The 21853-nt window shown below is 39.7% G+C and overlaps 1 protein-coding gene across 1 annotated transcript in view; it reads right to left on the bottom strand.

Moving 5' to 3' along the window:
• LOC102234716 (integrin alpha-5-like) overlaps window positions 1-21853 on the bottom strand; it is a 51953-nt gene that overhangs the window by 17410 nt on the left and 12690 nt on the right. The window contains exons 3-18 of the mRNA XM_023325271.1: window positions 18701-18801; window positions 18158-18281; window positions 17988-18049; window positions 17141-17186; window positions 16926-17051; window positions 14422-14466; window positions 14239-14282; window positions 14065-14121; window positions 12411-12463; window positions 10685-10893; window positions 9965-10156; window positions 9837-9882; window positions 9237-9350; window positions 6732-6787; window positions 6132-6289; window positions 5584-5721 (exon numbers count right to left, since the gene is read on the bottom strand). Of these exons, the coding sequence (XP_023181039.1) occupies window positions 5584-5721; window positions 6132-6289; window positions 6732-6787; window positions 9237-9350; window positions 9837-9882; window positions 9965-10156; window positions 10685-10893; window positions 12411-12463; window positions 14065-14121; window positions 14239-14282; window positions 14422-14466; window positions 16926-17051; window positions 17141-17186; window positions 17988-18049; window positions 18158-18281; window positions 18701-18801 (1571 nt within the window). The remainder of the gene's footprint in view (window positions 1-5583; window positions 5722-6131; window positions 6290-6731; window positions 6788-9236; window positions 9351-9836; window positions 9883-9964; window positions 10157-10684; window positions 10894-12410; window positions 12464-14064; window positions 14122-14238; window positions 14283-14421; window positions 14467-16925; window positions 17052-17140; window positions 17187-17987; window positions 18050-18157; window positions 18282-18700; window positions 18802-21853) is intronic.

The following is a 21853-nucleotide window of genomic DNA, read 5'->3' as shown; positions in this document are numbered from 1 at the left end:
TTCTCTTTGCTTTCTATGGTTTGGTTATTGACATGCAGTATGTGGTTATTACTCTGTTATCCCCTGGTGAGACATGTGAGTAAGAGCCGATTTCACACTCACTTAAACCAGTGAAATTCTTTTACACAACTTAACTTTAACAACAATGTAGTTTGTGTTTTAAAAAGTGTTTTTTTTTCCCCAACCTTACTGGTTGGTTAAGGTCCTAGTTAATGTCTGTTCTCTCTGCTCAGCTCATGTTTTCTGTTTGGAGGATGGCTGCGCTGCCAGTGCCGCTCCTTTGATGCCCTCACTTCCCCTTCACTTACCTTCTCTCCACTTAGCTGTTTCCACTCACCTGTCTTCAATCACCTAATTGCTCCCCCAGGCATTTCCCACTTCCTGTTCATTCCTGTGTTCAGTCATGTCAGTCCAGCCACATTGTTTTAGCTTCAGTTAGATAAGATATGATGTTATTGACTCCACCACAGAGAAATTCAGATGTTTAAAACCGCCAACGGAAGCAGAACAAAGAATAAAAGAATAAAGTTCAAAAATAAAACAATATTTTGAACTGCAGGAGTTAGGATAGGCTATGGAGTATTTTTTTTAAATGTAAATAAAAAGAACACAAATTCATTGCTAATACACAAACAACAATATAATTATATTATCATTTGTAATCACTATGATTTGGTGTTTGATTATTTATTTGTTCTCGTTGACAGAAGCTTCAGTCAGCCGTCTGTATCTGAGTTTCTGTTACAAATGTGAACAAAATGTTGTCCATATTCCACTAATGTCAAAAAAACACAATTTTGCAATTGCAGTGTTTGCACTAAATAAAAAAAACGCTATGAAAATCAGGCATGAATACATTTGTTCATGCGATAAGTTCTGTAACGGATAGTGAACTATTTAAAATAAATTGCCCAAATAATTTATATTTGTAGACTATTGTTGTAAATTATTCAAAGTGAATTTTCAAAATTAAGAATGTCGCAGATTGTTTATGGATGTTTGTCTGTTTTGATTAGCATTGTTGGTGGTTTTTATTTTGTTTTGTTTAATGGTATTTACACTTTGTAATGTTTCGGGGGGTTTTGTATGCACCTCACGGGCTGCCGTAGCTAATGAAGGCAGGCCCTATAAAGCTGGTAGAATCATTGTGCCAATCAATGACTGGAACTGTAAAAACACGAAGAAATCAACTCTTAGTGTTCCCCAGTGAAAGCAGCGAGGTACGTTTTGTTTTGTTGTTTGTATTGTAAGTTTATGTTTTGTATTCTAATATTTGTATATGTTTTAGTTTTCACGGTGACTGAGGTGACTGTGATGATCATGGTGGATCTGAATCAAAGAAAAATAAAACGATAAATTCACCCGTTGAGACTGGCTGAGTAACTCAACTGCTGGTGAGCTGCTACAAGTCCTTAAAAAACATACTGCGCCATCATCCTTCAGCTACTTCCTGTCGTCTTCTTCGTGGTTTTTGCCAGCAGTAACATCCGGTTGTTGGCCATGTGATTTGTGCGATGCAAAAAAAAAAAGTGTTTCTATTGCAGTTTTGCGACATAAACTATTTGCAATATGGCCTAAAACCACCTCATCCCGGGATAGAAACTTTTTTGTCAGAATTTTTTATTTTTTTTTAAATTGCAACGTTTAAGTAAATTTACTTTCATAATTGAATGTGCACAATTATATTGTTGTTATGGCTTCGATGTGACATCATGGGAAAAAGTTCAAGGGTCAGTGGTGTAAATACTTCTGCAGAGCAAACTTTCTTCAGTGCAAAGATGCATCTAAGGAAGATCAGACCTTTTGCCTTAGAGGGGAAACTTTTATGCCTGAGTTTACATGCAGCGACTAATGTGTGTTGAAACTTCTCAGTCCTCCAGCTTCCTGATTATTTTCCACTTCACATGACAGATTTTCCATGTGGCCTCTGACCACATAACACTGGGCGCTGGGATCATCTGATCTTACATTTAAACTGAAAGAAGAGGGTGAAATTTCTGGCACGTCACGAGAAAATGACAGATGCGGCGTTTAAAAACCAATCGCGTTCTCGCTTTGCCGTGAATCGCTCTCATAACATTGCAGGTTGTGAGGCTGGGCCTATCACCTCACGCAAGACAGGAGCCTGCACAACAAACCAGGAGCAGATGTGTGAGCAGCGAGCAGCGCCCCACCCAGACTGAGCTGTCAGAGCTTCCTTTGTGTTTGTGCAGAGCCGTGACCCATGTGGCTCCGCAGACACTCCCCTTCTGTATGTATGAAACACAAACAGGAGCAACGAGACGCCGCCTCAGGTTTGGGATGCACCGATCCACTATTCTATACCAATATAGGTTTGGTATCGGCCAATAATGAGCCGATACTGGAAAACAGCTAAAATTGCTTAAAATGTTTCTTTTTTAAAAAAAAACACAGACATGAACATAGTGAATTTCACATTTATCTGATAACTCTGCACCAGTAGAACACTTAAACACACCAGTAGCTTCACAAGCCTGGTCAAACACACAAAGACACCTGGAGTTTGTTCAGTCAGTGTAACTAGGAAAATAACATCCAATCAAAAATAAAGGAACTGAAAATGACAAAAACAACAAGTTGACTACATTGATCAAACATGTAACAAATAAATTGCATCAAACCTTCTGTCAAATGGTTCAGTAAGTGTGATTAGGAATTCTAAATGTAGTGTAAAATAATTAATAAAAAATGGCGTTGCTCAGAGCACAAAGCATAGAATTGGACTGACTAGATCTGCCCTCATGGATCGCCACCGATACCCAACCTAGAATTTTGTTCAATATCAGGATCGATACAGATCCTGAATCAGTGCATCGCTACTTCAGGTATCAGCGTCAATAAAAAAATCCTTTAACTTACTCTGCTTTGAAACAACAATCTCTATTTTCATTTTAATCCATTTTCTGCATTAACAGGATCACAGGGCGTTTTGCCGGGGTGAGCAGAGGAAGTCACAGGCGTGTGCGGGGCGGGCGGCTCTATTTTTGCACGTGGTGATGTTTATGACATCATCTGCTGTGCTCTTGTGGTGACCATCAGTTTGGTTCCTAAAACTCAAGCTCTGTGGCCGTGTAAGTGGTGTGGTCTCTGGTTTCACTGTGGTCAGTTAACGTTCAGGCGTAACTCCTCACAGAGCTGCGCTCTCTAACCTCAGAGGTCTGAGAGAAGGCTGGACCAAACGGATCATTCGAGACAAATCATCTCCTATTTCACTCCTCCTGAATCAGAAACCACTTTTATTCACCGGGTTTGTGCAACAGTTTGATCTTCATGGAGAAATGAAAAAAATCTGGCAAATCAATGTTCAGAAGGTTTTATTAGGAAATAGAGGTAAAATCTGTCTACACAGCAAAAGCTTTTTTCAACATGATGTGGGTCGTCTTCTCTTTGGCTACGTTCACTCTGTAGGTCTAATTGCATAATTCTGTTTTTCTGTATTTTCCAGGCACATAGTCATTTTATAGCACAATACCTATTTTAACTTCAGTTGTTATAAAAATGTTTTACATAACATATATGACTTAAAAGAAATTTGACTTTATAATTTAACACTTTGAAATTGGGCCTCTGTCTCTTTAAAAACTCCTGCTCTTTCTGAAGCTCCGCCTTCAGGAAGTCATCACAACATGGCTCCTCTATTGACCTTTCAGCAACGTTTTTTTTTTGCTAGTGTTTCACTGAGAATGAACTCAGCAGATGTTTGCTAATTCCTGCTGGCTAGTCTGAAGGAGCAGAGTGGAGGAGTGAGGTGGCTCGCACGCTTGGAAACTGCAGTTCAGAGGAGGAGCTGCGTCTCCAAGGCAGAGCTATGCCCACCCAGGCATTTAGCACAGCTGAATGGTTGCCATGGAGATTAACGGATTTCTCACACAAGCATGAAAGAATCAAGGCAAAACTCCAGGTGTGTTTATGATGAGGGAATATCATTATGACATGATGTAAAGCTCAGAAAAGCTGACTTTACATAACACTGCACCTTTAAAACAACAACCTTCTAGTCGTGTGAGTCCCTTGCCTGCAGTCTGTGTGTGTGTGTGGGCGTGCGTGTGTGTGTGTGGGAGCTCGGTCAGCTGAGTTCAGCTCCACTAATCGGTTCTCTTTACCTGAACAAGAGTCAGAAAACAAACAGGGTGAATGAATGTGGTTACGGCCAAATGAAGCCGGTTCTGAACGTGTTTCATTGGACTGCTTCAACTTCGCCAGCGATAAACGGAGGCTTGGAGACTTGCCTCCGTTTTGGTTTTATTCCTCTGAACTGTAGAAACACAAAGAGCCACACGAGATGAGCAGCTGAACAGAGACTGAGCCAGAAAAAAACACAACTATGCTAAATGTTTCTAAAGCTCCTGAATTCACCGAGGTTTGATTGATTATCTTTGCTCCAGAGTGTGTCAATGTGCAGACACTGTGCAGACGTGGGCAAACCCAGGATAAATAAATGGCCTTGTGCTGTGCAGATGCTGTTCTTTAGCAGGATCAAAGATCCCAACCATGCATTTTCAATGATTCAGTTAATGTCCAGACCTAGAAGCAATTTCAAATCTGTGGTCAGATAAAGACACTGGCCATCCAATCTGATAGTAATTAAGATATTTGAAAAAGGAGAATGAGCAATAATTTCAGTCTATAGATAAACAGAGCAGGTAGAGACCTAAAAGATTGAAGCTCTAACTCCAGGAAAAGGTGGCACTGACTCACGGAGGCAAACTAGAAATGATTTCCAGACTTTTCTGATTTTTTATTTATCGTGTCATTCTCCTTCTCCTTCATAAAGCACAATATGTTCTCACAATCACTGAAAATTCCACCTAAATATGAAGGATGAGGATTGATGTTCTGCTTTAAAGCCCAGCAATAGTACAAATCTGAGTGTGTATTCACACCGGCCCTGTTGATTTTGTTGTTAATGGAACTCCAGTCCGTTTCCCGGGGAAATCCCGTCCATTTGGTGAGATGTAAAGGCTCAAGCAAACCCTGACGAGGACCAAAAAAAGTGAACTTTAGTCCACCTACAAACCTCAGTCCATGGTTTTGAAAAGATTTAAAAGTCATGGAGTCAATATATGCAACAGAGGATCTGAGAGCAGCGCAGCAGACTGAGCACTTCATGTCCTCTGAATGAGAGATAACTTGTGGTAATTTCTGCTTTAAATGCCATTTCCACACCAGCTGAAAATGTAACAAATGTTGGAATTTTGATCTGCCATGGAGCCAAATGTAGCGAATGCAACAACACAAAGCTTTTACAATATTCACAGAATCGCTGCACTGTGAATCTTGTGACTCAATCCCCTGATGGCTGTGGAGGAAAATTGCTCGCAAACAGCAAATTTTACAATTTTATCAAACTTAAAACATTTAGAAACCTCAGAGTCGATATATGCAACAGAGGATCTGAGAGCAACGCAGCAGACTGAGCACTTCAAGTCCTCTGAATGTCAAAGAAACCGCTTTGACCCGTGCCACCATTCTACCAGCAGTGAGAACAGACAATCCATTCATTATGTTGGAACAGTAATGTTTATGGTGGGTCCTGCGCCAAGCAGGACATAATGATCCTACCTTCTGCTCTACACGTTCCTCTGTCTGGTAGTCGAGGATGGGACTGAGGCCGTGTTGATCCGCCGCCACCCGACCGTCCAGACTGAAGTTCAGGCTGATGTCGATGGGAGAGAGTTTATCCCGAAACTCGTCCTCGGCCTGCGGCAGAGACAGAGACAGAGAAAAACCCAGCAGTTACAAGCTGGAGAAGGAGACGGCAGAAAAAGCATGCAGAAGAAAAGAGATCGCAAACTGTAGTTGAAGTCAAAACACTGAGTCACTGTGGGGAGTTTTTACAAATGAGGGGACAGAACTAGTGACTCCTGACTCCAACCCCCAGCCAGTCAGGGACACACAGTTTTCTGATGCTGCATTTTCAGCCTGACTCCACAAAGTAGGTTTTAAAAAAGGTGTTGGTACCAGGTAACCATTATTGGTGTAAAACTATTATACCTGAGTCCAGCTTCACTGAGTAGGTACTAGAAGAAAAGGGTATTGGGTCACTAAACAAATACTTTGTTTATTGCTATTGCTGTTTTTTGAGGGGAACACACAGTTCAAAGACTCACCCGCAGGTAGATTTTGATTTCATGGCAGAACCTTTGACCATTTGTGAGGTTTAGGGTCCTCAGCAGGGTGGGCTGCTGGCTCTCCAGGAACAGCGCCCTCCTCACAGACTCCTTCTGGTTCTGCTTTGCTCTGTCTAGCTGCACTTCCACCAGGAAGCCTTCAGAGTCCACACAGTGGTGGAAACACGCATAGAAAAAAAAAAGTCCATCATCTCATTGCTTTTGGAATGTCAATGTATGCATAGCCACAGATAAACACTGACTGAAGGCAAACACACATGCACAGATAAATCCTCTTTTCTCTTCTGTGCTTCTACTGAGAAGCGCATAAAACATCATCACACACCACATTAAAAACGCAGCAGAGACAATACAGAACACCATACTTTAAATAAACACACACACACTTCTCTAAACCGTACCCTGTATTTACACAATTGCTCTTTCATCTTGATCCTAACTGCCAAATTGACTGCAGAGAGGTCCAGCATACTTGTGGCTGCACAACAAAAGCAAGGTAATGGGGACCATGTGTGTGTGTGGGGGTGTGCGTGTGTGTGTGTGTGTGTGTGCCACTGTGTAGGGGTGAGCATGTCTTACCTAAATGAGAGGGGAGGTGCTTCCCATAGGCCTCCAGACAGAACCTGGTGCTCACACTGCAGGTAGAACAAGAAGAAAAGCTACTGCTGTTCATTCATTCTCCATTATTTAGTCGTTGTTCAAGCACAAAGTTACAGTAATCTACAGTAACTGAACAGGCTGATGTTCCTCCTTGATATGGATATGTGGGTAATGTAGTTGGACATGGTTTTGGGGAGGTGAAACCGAGCTGAGAAATATATTTACAGGGATGTGAAAAAGTGTTTCTTCTGTCCTGATTTCCTTTTTTTTAATATCTGTCAGACTTCAGTGTTTCAGAACATCACTCTAAATATTAGTCAAAGGCAACACAAGTAAACAGAAAATACATTCACCGACTCCAGGCTCAGGCCTGAGTACTGCCACACCTTCTGTTTATCAAGGCATCAACAGGACCTGCCTGTGACTCAATGGGCAGAGCTGTCTTACAACTTGAAGGTTGCAGGTTTGATTCCAGCTTTCTCCCGTCACATCAGGATGTGGCGGGAGAAAGAAAAAACATTCAACCTCAATCTGAAACCAACAGTGATCCAAAACACACCATCTCTGAATATGTGAAGAAAAACTAAGTGCAGACTTTGGAGTGGCCTAGTCAAAGTCCTGACTTGAATCTTATTGGTTCTGTGGCATGAACTTAAGAAATGCTGCTTCCTTGTGGCTGAATTAGAACAATTCTGCAAAGATGTGAGGCCAAAATTGCAGTTGTTGCTGCTGCTGGAATCAGGTTTTTTGTTTTTCCTCCCTTAAGAATAAACAACTGGATTTACAAACTGCATTTTGTGGGTTTTTTGTTTTGTCTTTGACCAATATTTAAATTGGTTTGATGTTGTGAAACACTGATGTGTGGCAAACGTGCAAAAAAAAAAAAAAGGAAATCGGGAACGAGGCAAACATAATGTTACACCCCAGTTCACAGAAGTTTTAAATTCAGCCATGATCTGGATTTATTTTTATCTAGACTGATCAAAGCTTCAGAAAAACTCTTATCTTAATGTTGTTCATGTGTGTCAGAAGTGGAAAATAGTCCAGACTGACGCTAATTCACAAGCTGGTTTCTGTGGTTCTGACTGACAGCAGCAGGTTGGAACAAGACCTAAGGGAGCCAGCGAATGTCAGGAAAACAACCTGTCTTTTCTTACTTCTATCTATCTATTTCTTTCTTTCTTTCTTTCTTTCTTTTCATTTTCCAATCTATGAAAAGCCCCCCTCTTGCAGATTTCTTTGTATTTTACTTTCCTGTTGCACTTAAATATTTCAGATAACCAAATAAATGTTTGTATGACACACAAAGACAACCTGAGTAAACGATGATTTCATTCGTTTATGGAGAAAAATCTCTGCAGTCCAGCCTGACCCTCTGTGACCCTAATGACTGGTTGTTCTTCTCTTGCCATCAGGTGGAATTTTGGCTGACTCTGCAGAATTGTTTTCATTAAGCCACATTGGAGAGTTTACCAGCATGAAAGGCCCTTTTGTATCATCTCAAACGTGTTTGTGTTCGTACTTCGACTAGGCCACTTCAAAACATTTATTTTGCTTCATCAGAGTGATTCCAAATTCGATTTACTGATGTGCTTTAGGTCATTATTCTGGCAGCTCTAGACTCGCACTACACCAGACCGTGTTTGGTTCAGGGCAGACCTAAGAGGATGAACACCTTCCAAAAAGTTTCATTTTGACTCATCAGTTCACAGAACAAGTTTTAAAAAGTCCTAAAACATGAATCTTTGACGTTCTCTCTGGTCACTCGTGGTTTTGGTTTTCCCGTATGGAAGCCATTTTTGCCCAGTCGCTTTCTTATTGTTGAGTCATAAACTTTGACCCTAACTGAGACAAACGTTCAGTTAGTTTGAGTTTTGGTCATACAGCACCACTTGTAAATAGCATCCTAAGAGCAGGTGTTAAACATATTTTTTTACTAAACCCACATTTCTGTTTTACAAATGCTTTTCTTATTAGTCTGATGCAATATTCTAATTTAGTATTTTTTTTATAAGCTGTAAGTGAAAAATCAGCATAATTAAAAGACGTAAAAACTTTCAACATCCGTCTGTGTTTAGGGTATGAATAGTTTTTCACAAAAGTCAAAACACAGATTGCTGACAAAAGTCAGGAATCCGTGTTAAGCTCCTAACTGCACAACTATTTTCTGTTCTTTTCCATTTTTCTTCCAGCTGTTCTGCCTTTTTTTGTCCTCACATCCTTCTTGTTGCCAAGGCAACAAGAAATAACAAGAAGCACTAAAACAGTACTTCCTTGTATTCGCTTAAAGAGGCTGAGATTAAGACGCCTGCCAATTTGGCTGACGCCACACACCAAATCTAAAACTGTTCCACACTTACGGCTAGGAAGTGGAAACTGTGGAAAGAGACTGAAAGCAGAATAAGTTCTCCTACTCTGAACAAAAAAAAAACATTTATGTGTTGGACAAAAACTAGACAAAATGGAAATAGGCAGAGTCCATACCAGGAAACGGAGACGTTTCTCTCTTCTGTGATGAGCGAACAGGTCTTCTCCTCCGGGCTGAACATGGCCGGCTGCACGGTGAGAGAAGCACCGGCTCTCACTATCGGCCGCGCTCTGATGGGGAAACACACAGCACGACTAAATGGCAAAGGAAATGTATGGAAACATCTGAATACGAACAAAGTATAAAAAATACGTTAAGAAACAAATCCTCTTGGGACGTTCTACCACTCAGCATTTGGGAATCTCTCTAGTAATCCTATTTTTTTTGTAATTTATCAAATATCACTGTACAAAATAAATTGTACACTACATTAGAAAAAAGCATAAAGTAAGTGTGTGTTTGTAGTTTTCCACAGTCAGTAAACATATGGAAGATGAATCACCATCCAGCGTTTTTCAGCACTTTTTCACAGAAGAATAAAGGGAAAGTTCAGTCTCATTTTGCACAAACAGCCACTGCTTTCTGTTGGGTCCATTACATTAAACCCTAAAATTCATTCAAGTTTATTAAAACGTGACAAAATGTGAAACAGTTCACAGAGTGTGCATACTTTTTGTCAGACACTCACTGTAAATGTGCAAAGTGAGGAATAATACCTGTACAGGACGGCCTTATCAAGGCCGAAAGCACCAACAATCAGATCTGCAAAAAGCAAAATGAAGACATCAAAGTAGAGGCTTCCTAGGTAAAAGTTGCATAAATGACGAATCCCGCTCTCTTGTACCTGGGTAGCCGTTCTGATCGATGTCCATGTCGCCTCGCAGAGCAAAGCCGAAGCTGGCAGGGAAAGAGCTGGAAGCCCATTGGCCAGAAAGAACCTGAGTGGGCGTGTCCTTCAGTCCTCCTGCGTGACCGTTATGGATGAAGACCACGCCCTGCTGCTGGTCTCCGCCGTACGGACAGCCGACGGCCACGTCTGATTTCAGACAGCAACATAGCAGCATTAAAGCTCTCCATTCATGTGTTTGAACTGGAACGTTGCCAGGCAACATGATGCGGTTGTAAGTGTGAACAGGCAGCAAAAATTCTCAGACGATATCAGGAGATACTGACTTTTTCCTATTGGGATCTACTGTTTTTGACCTTTCACCTTTTCTGCGTCATACTCATTCAGGCAACACATTCCGTTTTCTCATCTCTACTAACTTCAAGTTTGATTGAGGAATATTGATTTCTATCTCTCTTCTTCTATATCTTGAACTTGTGTCTCTTTATGTGAGAGATTCATCAGCGGTGGTCAAGCTTCTGCTAATCTGCTAATAACATAGCAAAAAATGTCCCAAGTCTTTTCTAAAGAAGTAGGTTTATGTGAATGTGGCAAGATAAACAACTTATGACCAAAACCCACAATTTTGCACATAGTTGTGGCGAGAAACCGCAGGCAAATAATTAGATATTGTATCATGGAAGTCAGGACTTCATTAGGTAAAAGGTGCAGGCGTACCGTTGAAGCCATCCTGGTTGAGGTCACCCAGAGGAGCCAGAGAGGTGCCAAACCGACCGAAGACCTGTGAGCCCAGCAGATGGGTCTGAGCCGGCTCCAGACGCAGCGGGCCCCTCTGGAGGTAAACGTACACTTTCCCCAGCTCCTCCAGACGCCCGTTGAACCCCGGGTGCATGAATGTCGGCGCTCCAACAACCAGATCATCCAATCTGTCAACAGTGTGGAAAAGACAGGATTCTTAATAATAAAGACAGAAAGATAGATGCATTAGAAAAGAGAGAATATAAAAGCACTTTGGATCGTGTTTAAAGGAACCAACGGAGCTCAAGGACTCCTGAAAAACAGAACTGAAACACTGACTCTTTTCATGTGACGTCTCGCTTCAGAAAGCGGCCCAATGTGCCATGGTGGACATGGCGGACATCAGAAAAACATATGAGTGATTATTCCTGTAAATTGATTTCAGTATAAAAGTAGCCATAAGGCGCTGCAGGGTTAACAAAGACAGAGGATGGTGACAGATACCAGCCAACAGTTGTAAGAACTGGCAGGGCTCTGTGTATTTGTGTATTTGCAGCGAACGCTTAATGTTTGTATACTTCATAAGTCAGTAAAATTACTAAGTTGCTATTAAGTATAGAATTTTTGCCAAGGTATGTGTTTAATCATTAGTAGCCATGGGGGAAATGCCCAACCATCATGTAACCTAGCATGTACACAAAAACCCAGGTAGTATCTAGACTTTTAAATCTGCTCTGATGTAAGGAGAAACACTGTTTGTGGCGTCAGGTCAAACAAAGTTGACAATTTTAGCTAATCAACAAACACTGAGGAGGGAGAAGGTCTGCGTTCATAAGCGAGCTATTTCCAACTTTTGTAAATACTGCTAGCTTATGAACCCCAAGCAGGTGAGCTGCTTCCACAGACAAATGTAACTTCACTGCAAAAACACCAAATTTTACTAAGTATATTTTTCCTAGTTTTTAGAGTAAATATCTTAATACCTGTGAAATAAGAGAAAACCAACTGAAAAGTAACATTTTAGCAAGATATAGAAGCTTTGTAAAAGTCAATTGTTCCTTAATATTGATGAAAAAGTTCTAGTCATTGGCAGATTATTTCACTAAAAACATGGGCAAAATATATTGTTATAAGAATCATTGTGTGCAAGTACTTTTTATTCAATATTAAGGAATTATTCACTTAAAACTAGCTCATAAAGTTTAAAAGCATAGATTTCTGAATCAGAAGTCCATGCTTTAAAGTTGTTTGTATGTTAATTTTGTCTTGTTTCAAGTGTACTAAGATGTTTGCACTGGAAACTAGACCGAAAGATAGTTGGTATGATTTTGTATTTTTTCTGTGTTGACTTGAACAAGTGGAAGCCTCCATCCTGGCGCCTCAACAGGGTGAACTGACATGGTTACAAAAGGTCAACAGAAGGAAGGAAAGTTCTTGGCCTCTTGGAAAATATAAGTCTACTGTTCATCTGCATGGGAAGTGTTCAAAACTCCCTCAGTCGACAGCTGCTCCAGTGAAATCCACACACACACACACACACACACACACACACACACACACACACACACACACACACACACACACACACACACACACACACATTTATCTCCTGTTTTAGTGTATTCTCCCTCTGCTCTTATTTCAACCATTTTACATGCCACTACTTGGTGCCACCATGTGCGTCACTGCGCCTCCCTTCACTTACCCGTCGTTGTTGATGTCAGTAGCCGCCACTGCGTAGCCGAAGTAAGACCCCATCTGGAATACATTTCAAACAGGGCCGAGTTAGCCTCTAATCACACCACGGTGCACAGATCCTTCTCTTTTCTTTCATTTTCTCCTGCCTGTCCCTTTCATCTCCTGTCCCCTCCACCACTACCACTCCACAAGATTTGCTCCAAATCTCTCAATACCACAATCCCCTGGAGTCTTTTTTCTCCCTTTTCATGGAAGCTCAGTGTTTGAGCTCCTGCAAGACTGAAGTAACACAAGGAGCTGGAGAACTGGGAGATTCAAACTGTTTCTGGACGACAGAACTGGTCCCTGGTTTACTTTCTTGGGGATTAAATTCAAACAAATAAATTATGTAAATTGTGTTATCCTGAATATTGTCACCTTCCTAAAATAATTGCACAACTCCTTTACTTGCTGTTTTTTTTTTTTTCAAAAATAACTTTTGCTAAAAAATGGTTTATGCCATTATTTTAGGAAGGTGATGTGTAGCTACAGAATGATTTATGTTGAATCCTGTTGTAAGAGAATCCAAATACTATATTTCATCATATTCAAGTAGAAAATAGCCAAACTGAAGCCCGATCAGAGCTAAAACATTTGAAGAGTTCAAACGTTCTCAGAAGTTTCTGAGAGATTTATTTTAATGTTAGGGACAATTGAGTAGAAAACACTTACACCATAGTTTTCAAATGTTCTCTTTTTTCACAAATCAAAACACAACATAACCTGAAGTGGGCGTCCAGATTACATAAAATTCCAATGCAATTGCATTAAAGTTTGAGATTATACATGTGAAAAAGTTCAGGGAGTAAAAATATATTTTCAAGGCCCCTCCGTGTTGTACGAAGTCATCCTATAAATAACGGTGATGCTAAGCCTGTCACAATAAGCCATCAATCACATGACAAATTAAAATAGGCTCAATAATCTCCTTTTGCTGACTTTCCTTGTTTCTCTCGTTCCACTATTTGTTTACAAAAGTCCTAATTGGCAGTTTTGTCTTTTTTTCCAGTGTGAAGTGTTATTTAGTAATTATATTGTATTGATTTTGAGAGAGTATTTGTATTATTATGCCATTATTATAATATTACTTAAAAACAGTAATACCGTCATGTTCCTAAAATAATGGGCTAGGTAATTTTTTTACCAAAATGATTTTTTCTTTTTTCCTAAACCATCTTTTGACAAAAAATGACTTGAGCCACAATCATTTCCAGGACAATATATTTGTCAAGCAAAACGTGTAGGTGTTGCTATCAAAGAGAATTTAAAGCAGTTTATTAAAAATTGGTAAAGCACATATGACTTCAACATGTAACCCAAAAACCACCTAAAGCAGAAGGTCAGTGGTAGCAAGTTTCCCTTACTAAAGCAGAATGAATCTGAGTATAAATGGCGAACTTTGTGCTGCTGCTAAATTAAGCCAGTGACATTTCAGTCACTGAAATGATTCATCATCCCTGAGTGTGTTTTCAGAATGTTGGTTTAACATCCAAACCCGCCTCCGTTGTGAAACCAGCACCGTATTCTGTTTTTGGATTTAGTTTAAGGCTTTTCAGGAACTTCCAGCAGTGCTCACTGTAACCTTTGACCCCTCCAAGGGGTCAAGCTCTAGAAACACATACCTGTTCACCCGTCAGGTTCAGCACAGACTTCAGGTCCTTCCCACTTAAAATGGACACCTACAACAAAACACGGATTTCTATTTTATTAAGAAGAAAAACAGCAATTTGACATCTTTAAACTGTTTTTAAGCTTCCATTTCAAAATGTACGGAACAGTAATAAGAAACTCCTTACTAAACCATACAGCATGAGTCCTTTTGGAACTCCTGCGATGAAATCTGCAAACAGAAACAGGCAATCAGTCCTCGAGTTTTCAAAGGCTCCCGTTTCCTGAAAAGACTTAGTAATCCCCTTCCGTTTCAACACAAACATGTATGTTGTTACTCCGGCTCTCTGTACTGTAAATATGACCCTCACCTTCCTCAGCGTCCCCACTGAACTCGCCGCTGGTCACAGAGTAACCTGCAGGAGAGGCGGAGTGGGAGGAGGACAGAGCAAGGCATCGGAGATTCATTACAGTGGCTGCAGGATTGCACAGTTTTACATTTCAAGACTAAATCGGCTTAATGGAAACACACCAGTATAAAAAAAACCTTAGTTTTTCTATTAAAAGTTTTGCTGCTAGGATACGGTGGTTTTTCAGCCGATTTGAAATGTGTTTTTTTTTTTTTTTTTTTTTTGCAAAACTGCAATGGAAACCCTATTTTCACATGACACGGGTCACATGATCAACAACCGGAAGTGGCCGGAGGATGATGGTGAGGGGTGTTTTTAATGACATTGTGTGAACAAACGTATTCATGTGATTTTAAATGTGTTTCTTAAACACCAACATGGCAAAACTGTGTCATTTTGACATTAGCGGGACATCGACACAGTTTTACGCGCATCTGTAACGGAAACACAGTTGATGTCATCGATGACAACACGTTGGATGACTTGAAGTTTTCTCTAATCATGATCAACAGTTCAGTTTTAGATGTAATACAGAAACATTTCTTCCTCTAGAAGCAAAACGTTTCCAGTTAGGGCTGAAACAGTTAATCGGAGTAATAGTGGTAAATCGATTATTGAAATAATCGTCAACTAATTGAGTAATTAATTGATTTTTAATTCAATCAACGAATTAACATGGATTGAAGTGCACCTTAAGTTCACTTGCTTAAAGTGGACTTGCTTTGAGTCCACTTTAAGCAAGTGGACTCAAAAAGAGGCCACTTGCTTAAAGGAAAACATAGTCGGAGCAGGGAGGAAGGCAAAACTGAACAGAACACAAACATTTTATATTTTAGATTTTAAAAAAACTTTGTCTGTAAATATGTTCTACCCTAAACTCCTCAAATGGCAGCTTTAGCTTCAAATTCTGTCACAAAAATGATCTTAATTATCACCCACTGCACTTCAATTAACTGATCAATTATTAATCAGTTAATCCAAAAGTCACCAGATCTTCCCTGCACTGTACTGATAACAAGAAAAAAAGGAATTGTTATTGTATTTTAGGCAATAACATGTTCATTTTCTTATCCAGAAAAGAACTGAGTTGTTTATTTAATTTTTAAATGTATCTCTAATATTGTATAAAATAAGCTTATGTGGTAAAGTGAAAAATCTGCTAAATGTGTCAAAACAAAATTCCAATTAATTGTCAATTGTCAGTATAATCAATAGTTGTGCCAGAGTTGGTTTGGAAGCAGACCGTGGGTCTCGGCCCGGTTGCTTGGAGTGTGTTGACAGTTCACAGCTGCATGTGTGTGGTGTGAACGCAGAGCTTTCCTGCTGACAAACCCCTGACTCACTGAGTAGGTGGTTACATTTATAAATGAAGGAAAAACATGCATCACCTTCACTTTATGTTCTACTTTGTGGTAAGCCAATAATATAAAGACAAATGCTTGGAGCAGAGTAAAGCGCGCAAAGGTTAAGCGATTTATTAAATATTATATTTAGCTACGAGAATGCTGTCACCATCAAATAAAAAACATTTTTTGACTAACATTAGTTTTCATATCTTAACAACATAAGACTGCATGTAGGTTTTATAACGTGAAAAATTTAAAATAAAAGATATTTTATTCTCTTAATAGTGATAAAGTTTGTATTTCCACCATGGGATATTCCTGGCCAGAGGAGAGGATCTCAGTGCTTACTGAAAGCTGACCACCAGATTGTGACATGAAGTAACTCGAGGGACGTCATGAGTCACTCATGCTGCTGATGGAACCGGCAGAAAGGTCAAGCAGCAGATTTTAAAACAGCATTTTGGGAGAATTTTCTATTTGCAGAGTGGACCGTTTTTGGGCAATAAGACAAAAAGGATATCCAACGTGATAGATCGATATCATAAGAAAATATATCTGATAAAAATTTGAGAATTCCATTGAACTCTGATCCAAAACAGCAGCTCAACCTGTCATGGTTAGCTAAGAAAGGTTGTACTCATTGGATGGCGAACTCAAAGCGGACGGTTGTGTGACAGTTCTTAAGAAACAGGGCTAGGCCCCAACTAGCTTATCAAACTTGCTAGCATCCATTAGGATTGTGGGAAATGAAGGAATTTGTCACAAGAAATGTAGCCAATCGTTACGGTTGACTATGAAATCACAACACACACAGCAGGGCTGGACACCCGAGTATGTGGGGGCCTTCACTCAACAGGCTGTTGCTAGGTAACCAAAGTGTGAGTGAGATAACTGATTCCAACAACCTTAGATACACTTAGAAAAGTTTCACCATATTCTACTAAAAAACAAACGTATGGAATAAAAGTCTTTTCTCTGCCTACATCCCCCAGAATGCTGTGCGGTTCTTTATTGGAGTTGAGTGAAATTATTGAATATTAACGGACGTATTATCAATTGATATTGTCTGAAGCTAAACTTTGTGTTGGAGCCTGATTTGATTCAAATGCGCTTTCTCACCCAGGTAGCTGTCGTCGTAGCTCCCCTGGACCTGCCGGGTCTGAATCTGTCCAGCGACCGACAGCAGGAAGTAGGAGGGGTAGTAGGCCTTAACGATCTCCTCTGTAGTGGCTGAAATCAGCTGACCTACAAAAGGTTCAATGACATTTGACATTTTAGGTCAAAATCGATTTTCTGAAAGGTTTTCATGTTGCTTCACGCTCATCTCAGCTCACCTTGCCAGTAAAAGCTGCCAGGCCCTCCAAGAACAACCCTTCCATCCTGTAACACACACACACCCACACACACACACACACACAACAGTAGCAGAGCAGTTCCTCCTGAGGTCCAAAGTCTGCAGGAGTCTTTATATTCTGCCTCGTAAAAACTTAATACACCTTCAAGTTTTCCACATTATTTTTATTAATACAGTAAGAATCTTCAGTGTATATTTTATTGGGATTTATGTGATAGACCAGAATATATGGGGGAGGGGCTGCAAATCACCGAGACATACTCAGCCTCTTTTATTCCACTTCTAAAAATTTTAATCCAATATAAAAACTATTCATTTCATAAGCAACCAATCGTTCACTGGAGCACACAGACCTAAAATAGCATCTCAGAGCTAAACATGTAGCAGCTAATGCTAATGTCAGCAGTCACACAGTCAGCATTTCTATAGAAGCTCCATGAATGATCAGAAGTTCCTGAAACTCTGGAAAGATGAATGGATAGAATAATACTTTGCTCATGAATCTGTTTATTCATTAATTTGCTTATTTTGTTGATATATTTAGATGTTTAGATTAAAATACAATTCATTCATTAATCACAGACCCTGCAATTAACTCAATAAAAATGTTGCCACTGATTTTTATGCATAAAACACTTGAAAATCTCTCATTATGTTTCTTCTACTTTAGTATTATATACTTATTTCTGCTTGTCTATCAAAATAAATCCCAATAAAATGATGTAAACCCTTTGAAAGGCGCTCTACATGTATCACATGTCATTTTCAAACAGAGCAGAAACATTATTAAAACAATAAGTGAACATCTGAGCACATAACTGCTGTACCTTGGTAAAGTCAGCACTGAATCCTCCCTGACAGTAACCCTGTCCAGCAGGGCCGTGTCTTTCTGCAGCGAGAAACACCAAAACATGGCCACAGCTGTTACTTCGTGTTGCAATGAAACAGCTAAGAGTGGGTGCGGTTGTATATACGTAATATCAGTCCAGAAACCCGCCTGTTCTGCACGGGGCGAACTCCACAAAGGTTTTGAGAGCGTCAACAGAGAGGTAGCAGGTTCCTGTGATGTCAGAGAACGGCGTGTCGTGTTCTGTCCTCCAGTAATACCTGGGAGCACAGGCCTGGACACAGCAAGAGAAGGACCGGGTTCATTATGAAAGTAAAACTGAAACGTGAAAAAATAACAAATCTGGCATTGTTAACAAGAAGAGAAGGTCCAGAAATCCCAAATTAGCCAAATTAAAAGTTTTAAATAGGCCTACAAGAGATAAAAAGCTGCCAAAACTGGAACTAAACTAGGGAGGCAAACAAATTTTGTGGTTTATGAATAATAATTTATTAGATTAAAATTTGTTCAATTTAATGAAATAACTTCCACTTCAACCCTCTTTCAATATTGGAGTGTACATTATATATATATATATATATATATATATATATATATATATATATATATATATATATATATATATATATATATATATATATATATATTCAGTGGTTTTAATCACAGCTACAAGTGTTACTTCTCTAGTCTTACCAAGATGCTGTTACCATGGGAACGCACAATAGCGCCAAACCACTGATGGGACTTGAACTCAACTTGAGTGTTCACACCATTTATGTAAAAATGGCGGTCACCTGCAGAAACACAGAGAGAAGTAGAGTTTCATTCAGGCAGCAGCCATAGCCTCTTTCATCAGGACCCCTGGTAAAGACGCCTACTGAAACCTTACAGCCGTCTTTCACTGCAGCAGCACAGAACAGCTGAGTCTGTTTGGAAACAGAATGGCAGTCTGGAGGAGCCGCTCACGTCAGACCTTGAAAAATAATTAAAACAACTTTGTTCTGGTATTCTTTTGTCTTTATCTTGCTAATATTATAACTATATATACAGTACAGACCAAAAGTTTGGACACACCTTTCTAATTCAATGGGTTTTCTTTATTTTCATGACTATTTATAAGGCAATAAATCCCACTTATTAACCTGACAGGGCAGGTTGACCTATGAAGTGAAAACCATTTCAGGTGACGACCTCTTGAAGCTCATCAAGGAAATGCAGAGTGTGTGCAAAGCAGTAATCACAGCAAAATGTTGCTACTTTAAAGAAACTAGAGTATAAGGGCTATTTTCAGTTGTTTTACACTTTTTTGTTTAGTGCATATTTCCACATGTTATTCATAGTTTTGATGCCTTCAGTGTGAATCTACAATGTCAATAGTCATGAAAATAAAGGAAACTCATTGAATTAAAAGGTGTGTCCAAACTTTTGGTCTGTACTGTATATATATATATATATATATATATATATATATATATATATATATATATATATATATATTTAAAGACCACACCTCTTAGTTCAGCTCTAATACTCACCAGGGTTGCCAGTAAGTGAGTCCACATCTGTAGATGGAGGCTGCTCTCTAATTTAGTAACCATGTCATTGCATGTTGAAATATTCATTAATGCAGGGTTCTGCATGTGTTACTGTTTTCTTTGTTTGTTTTTTACATGGATGTATTATGGCTTTATTCCAGGGCTCTGCAGCTTTAATCTGCTTTCTATGACATCAAACCTCTCGCAGAGATCATGCTGTTCCTGCAGCCCAAATGGCTGTTCTTCATAGTCAGGTTCTGTTTTTAGATGGGGCCTGGCAGTAACACAGGAATAATAACTTTAGGGAGAGTTGGAAGTAAGAAAGTCTGTGTTGATCCCTGGCAACCATTTGGAATTAAGCAACTTGATTAAAAATCCCATCTCCACAAAATGTTGCTTTAAAAATAACATTCTGCGGTAGTGGTGGGCAATATGGACATTTATCACCATACGTCATGGTGCTATTGTGATAATGATGATAAGAACAACTTATTACTCCTTTTTTTAGGGAACTGTATGACTGTGACTGCATCACAGCAATCATAAGTAGTGCTCTCGAAAAATATTCCTATTTGTGAAACGCTTCTTTTAGGACACCAGTCACAGAAAAGAAGTGTGCTTTGAATCACTAAACTGCACACAGTAACTGCATTTAATCATGTTTTCATGTTTATTGGTATTTTTATATCATTTCAATGTAAAAACTGCGGAGAAAATAGCAAAACTAACAAACCAGACAACGCAGACAGCTTTGGAGGGTTTAAGCAGTAATGGTGCGTTCACAGCAAACGCGTTACGCACGTCAAACACGCGTCAGACGCTCCAAGTTCACTGCATGTGCACTTTGAATGCAGATGCTTGAGATGTTGCTCTACGCCTAGCATTTCACGCATCTGGTTTACATTCAACGTCTATGTGGAGGCGCGTAGAGGGCGTGTCAGACACGTCAAGATCATTCTAGCCGTTGTTTTTTTGTTGCCGATTTATTTGTCGTACGCGTCAAACGCTTCAAATCGCGCCGTGTTAGATGCGTCTCAATGGGCCCTCGATGCGTCTCCACATAGACTTTGAATGGAAACCAGACGTGCCTGACCAGAAGTGTAAACAAAAATCTTACCATGATAAGGTACGTATGTAGGTACCTTGTTCTCTCAGAGAAATTGTAAAATTTATCACGATAAATGATAAACGATACAATAGATGTCCACCCCTGTTCTGCTGAAACAAGTTGCATCAGAAAGTTTTCATGTGTTAAACAAAGTGAGGGTTGGAAAAGCTTGTGAAACTGTAAGATTAGCGGCAGAACGCTCAGGATGTAAAAAAAAATGACAAAAAAACCCAGAAATCTCCTCAGCGTTGTGTTTCATTTCCCTCAGACTGCCTGTGTTTGTAAACATTTTTTGGGTGTGTATTTATGCACGCTGGGTTTGCACTCGCGCTGCGTAAACTCCATGCTCACAATAAGCTGCACCCTGTGATCCTCAAACAGAGGGCCGTATCGCTTCCTGCGCTGCTGATGGAGCCAATTATTTTCCCAGCGGCGTCGGACGCGACCCACGTCATCCGGGGTCTTTGGCCCATTATGAGTCTGAGATCATTTAACATGTGGCTCAGCAGACAAAAAAACAAAACTTAAAAAAAATCTCCATTCATAACCGTTTCACCCTGGCTGGGATTTAAGAATCATTAAAACGCAAGAAAAACATAAAGAGCCGGTTTGAACCTGCAGGTGAAGGGGGCAGCAGCTGGACTTTCTGACTGCTGGGTCAAGAACAGTGGTGGTTAACTCTGGACGGTTCTGCTTCTCTCAGCCACTTTTATGGCTGAACACACAGAGATGATCAACAACTAGTGCAGCTGACTTCACTATAAAGTGGCATCTTAACATCCTGGATGGCAATATGTGTTCTGAGAAAACAAACTGCTGGAGCTTAACCTTACATGCAATCGTACATTTTATTTGAATGACTTCATGGATATTTCAAGACATAAATTATAACTAACAGCTAAAGCAGTTTTTCAAAAGCATGTTGCTATCTCAGAGGAAAACAACAAGCTAGCATGTGAATATTTGCCCAACAACCTCAGCAACATGTTTCGTTTACTGGTTAGCTCACATAGAGCTAGTAAGTCTGACCGTCACTTTAGCGTTAGCTCTGTCGCTAAGCTGTAGTTGGGAATAAATTTAAATTCCTGCTCAACCGGTAGTGTTATTAATGATTACTGACTTAATTATTAAGTCAGTAAACATTAATAAGACTAATAATAAGACTTATTAATAGACTTGATAGTCTATTAATAGACTATTAAT

Source organism: Xiphophorus maculatus, chromosome 20, assembly GCF_002775205.1.
Source record: "Xiphophorus maculatus strain JP 163 A chromosome 20, X_maculatus-5.0-male, whole genome shotgun sequence".
NCBI lineage: Eukaryota > Metazoa > Chordata > Actinopteri > Cyprinodontiformes > Poeciliidae > Xiphophorus > Xiphophorus maculatus.
This window is presented reverse-complemented; position numbering and strand designations above follow the sequence as displayed.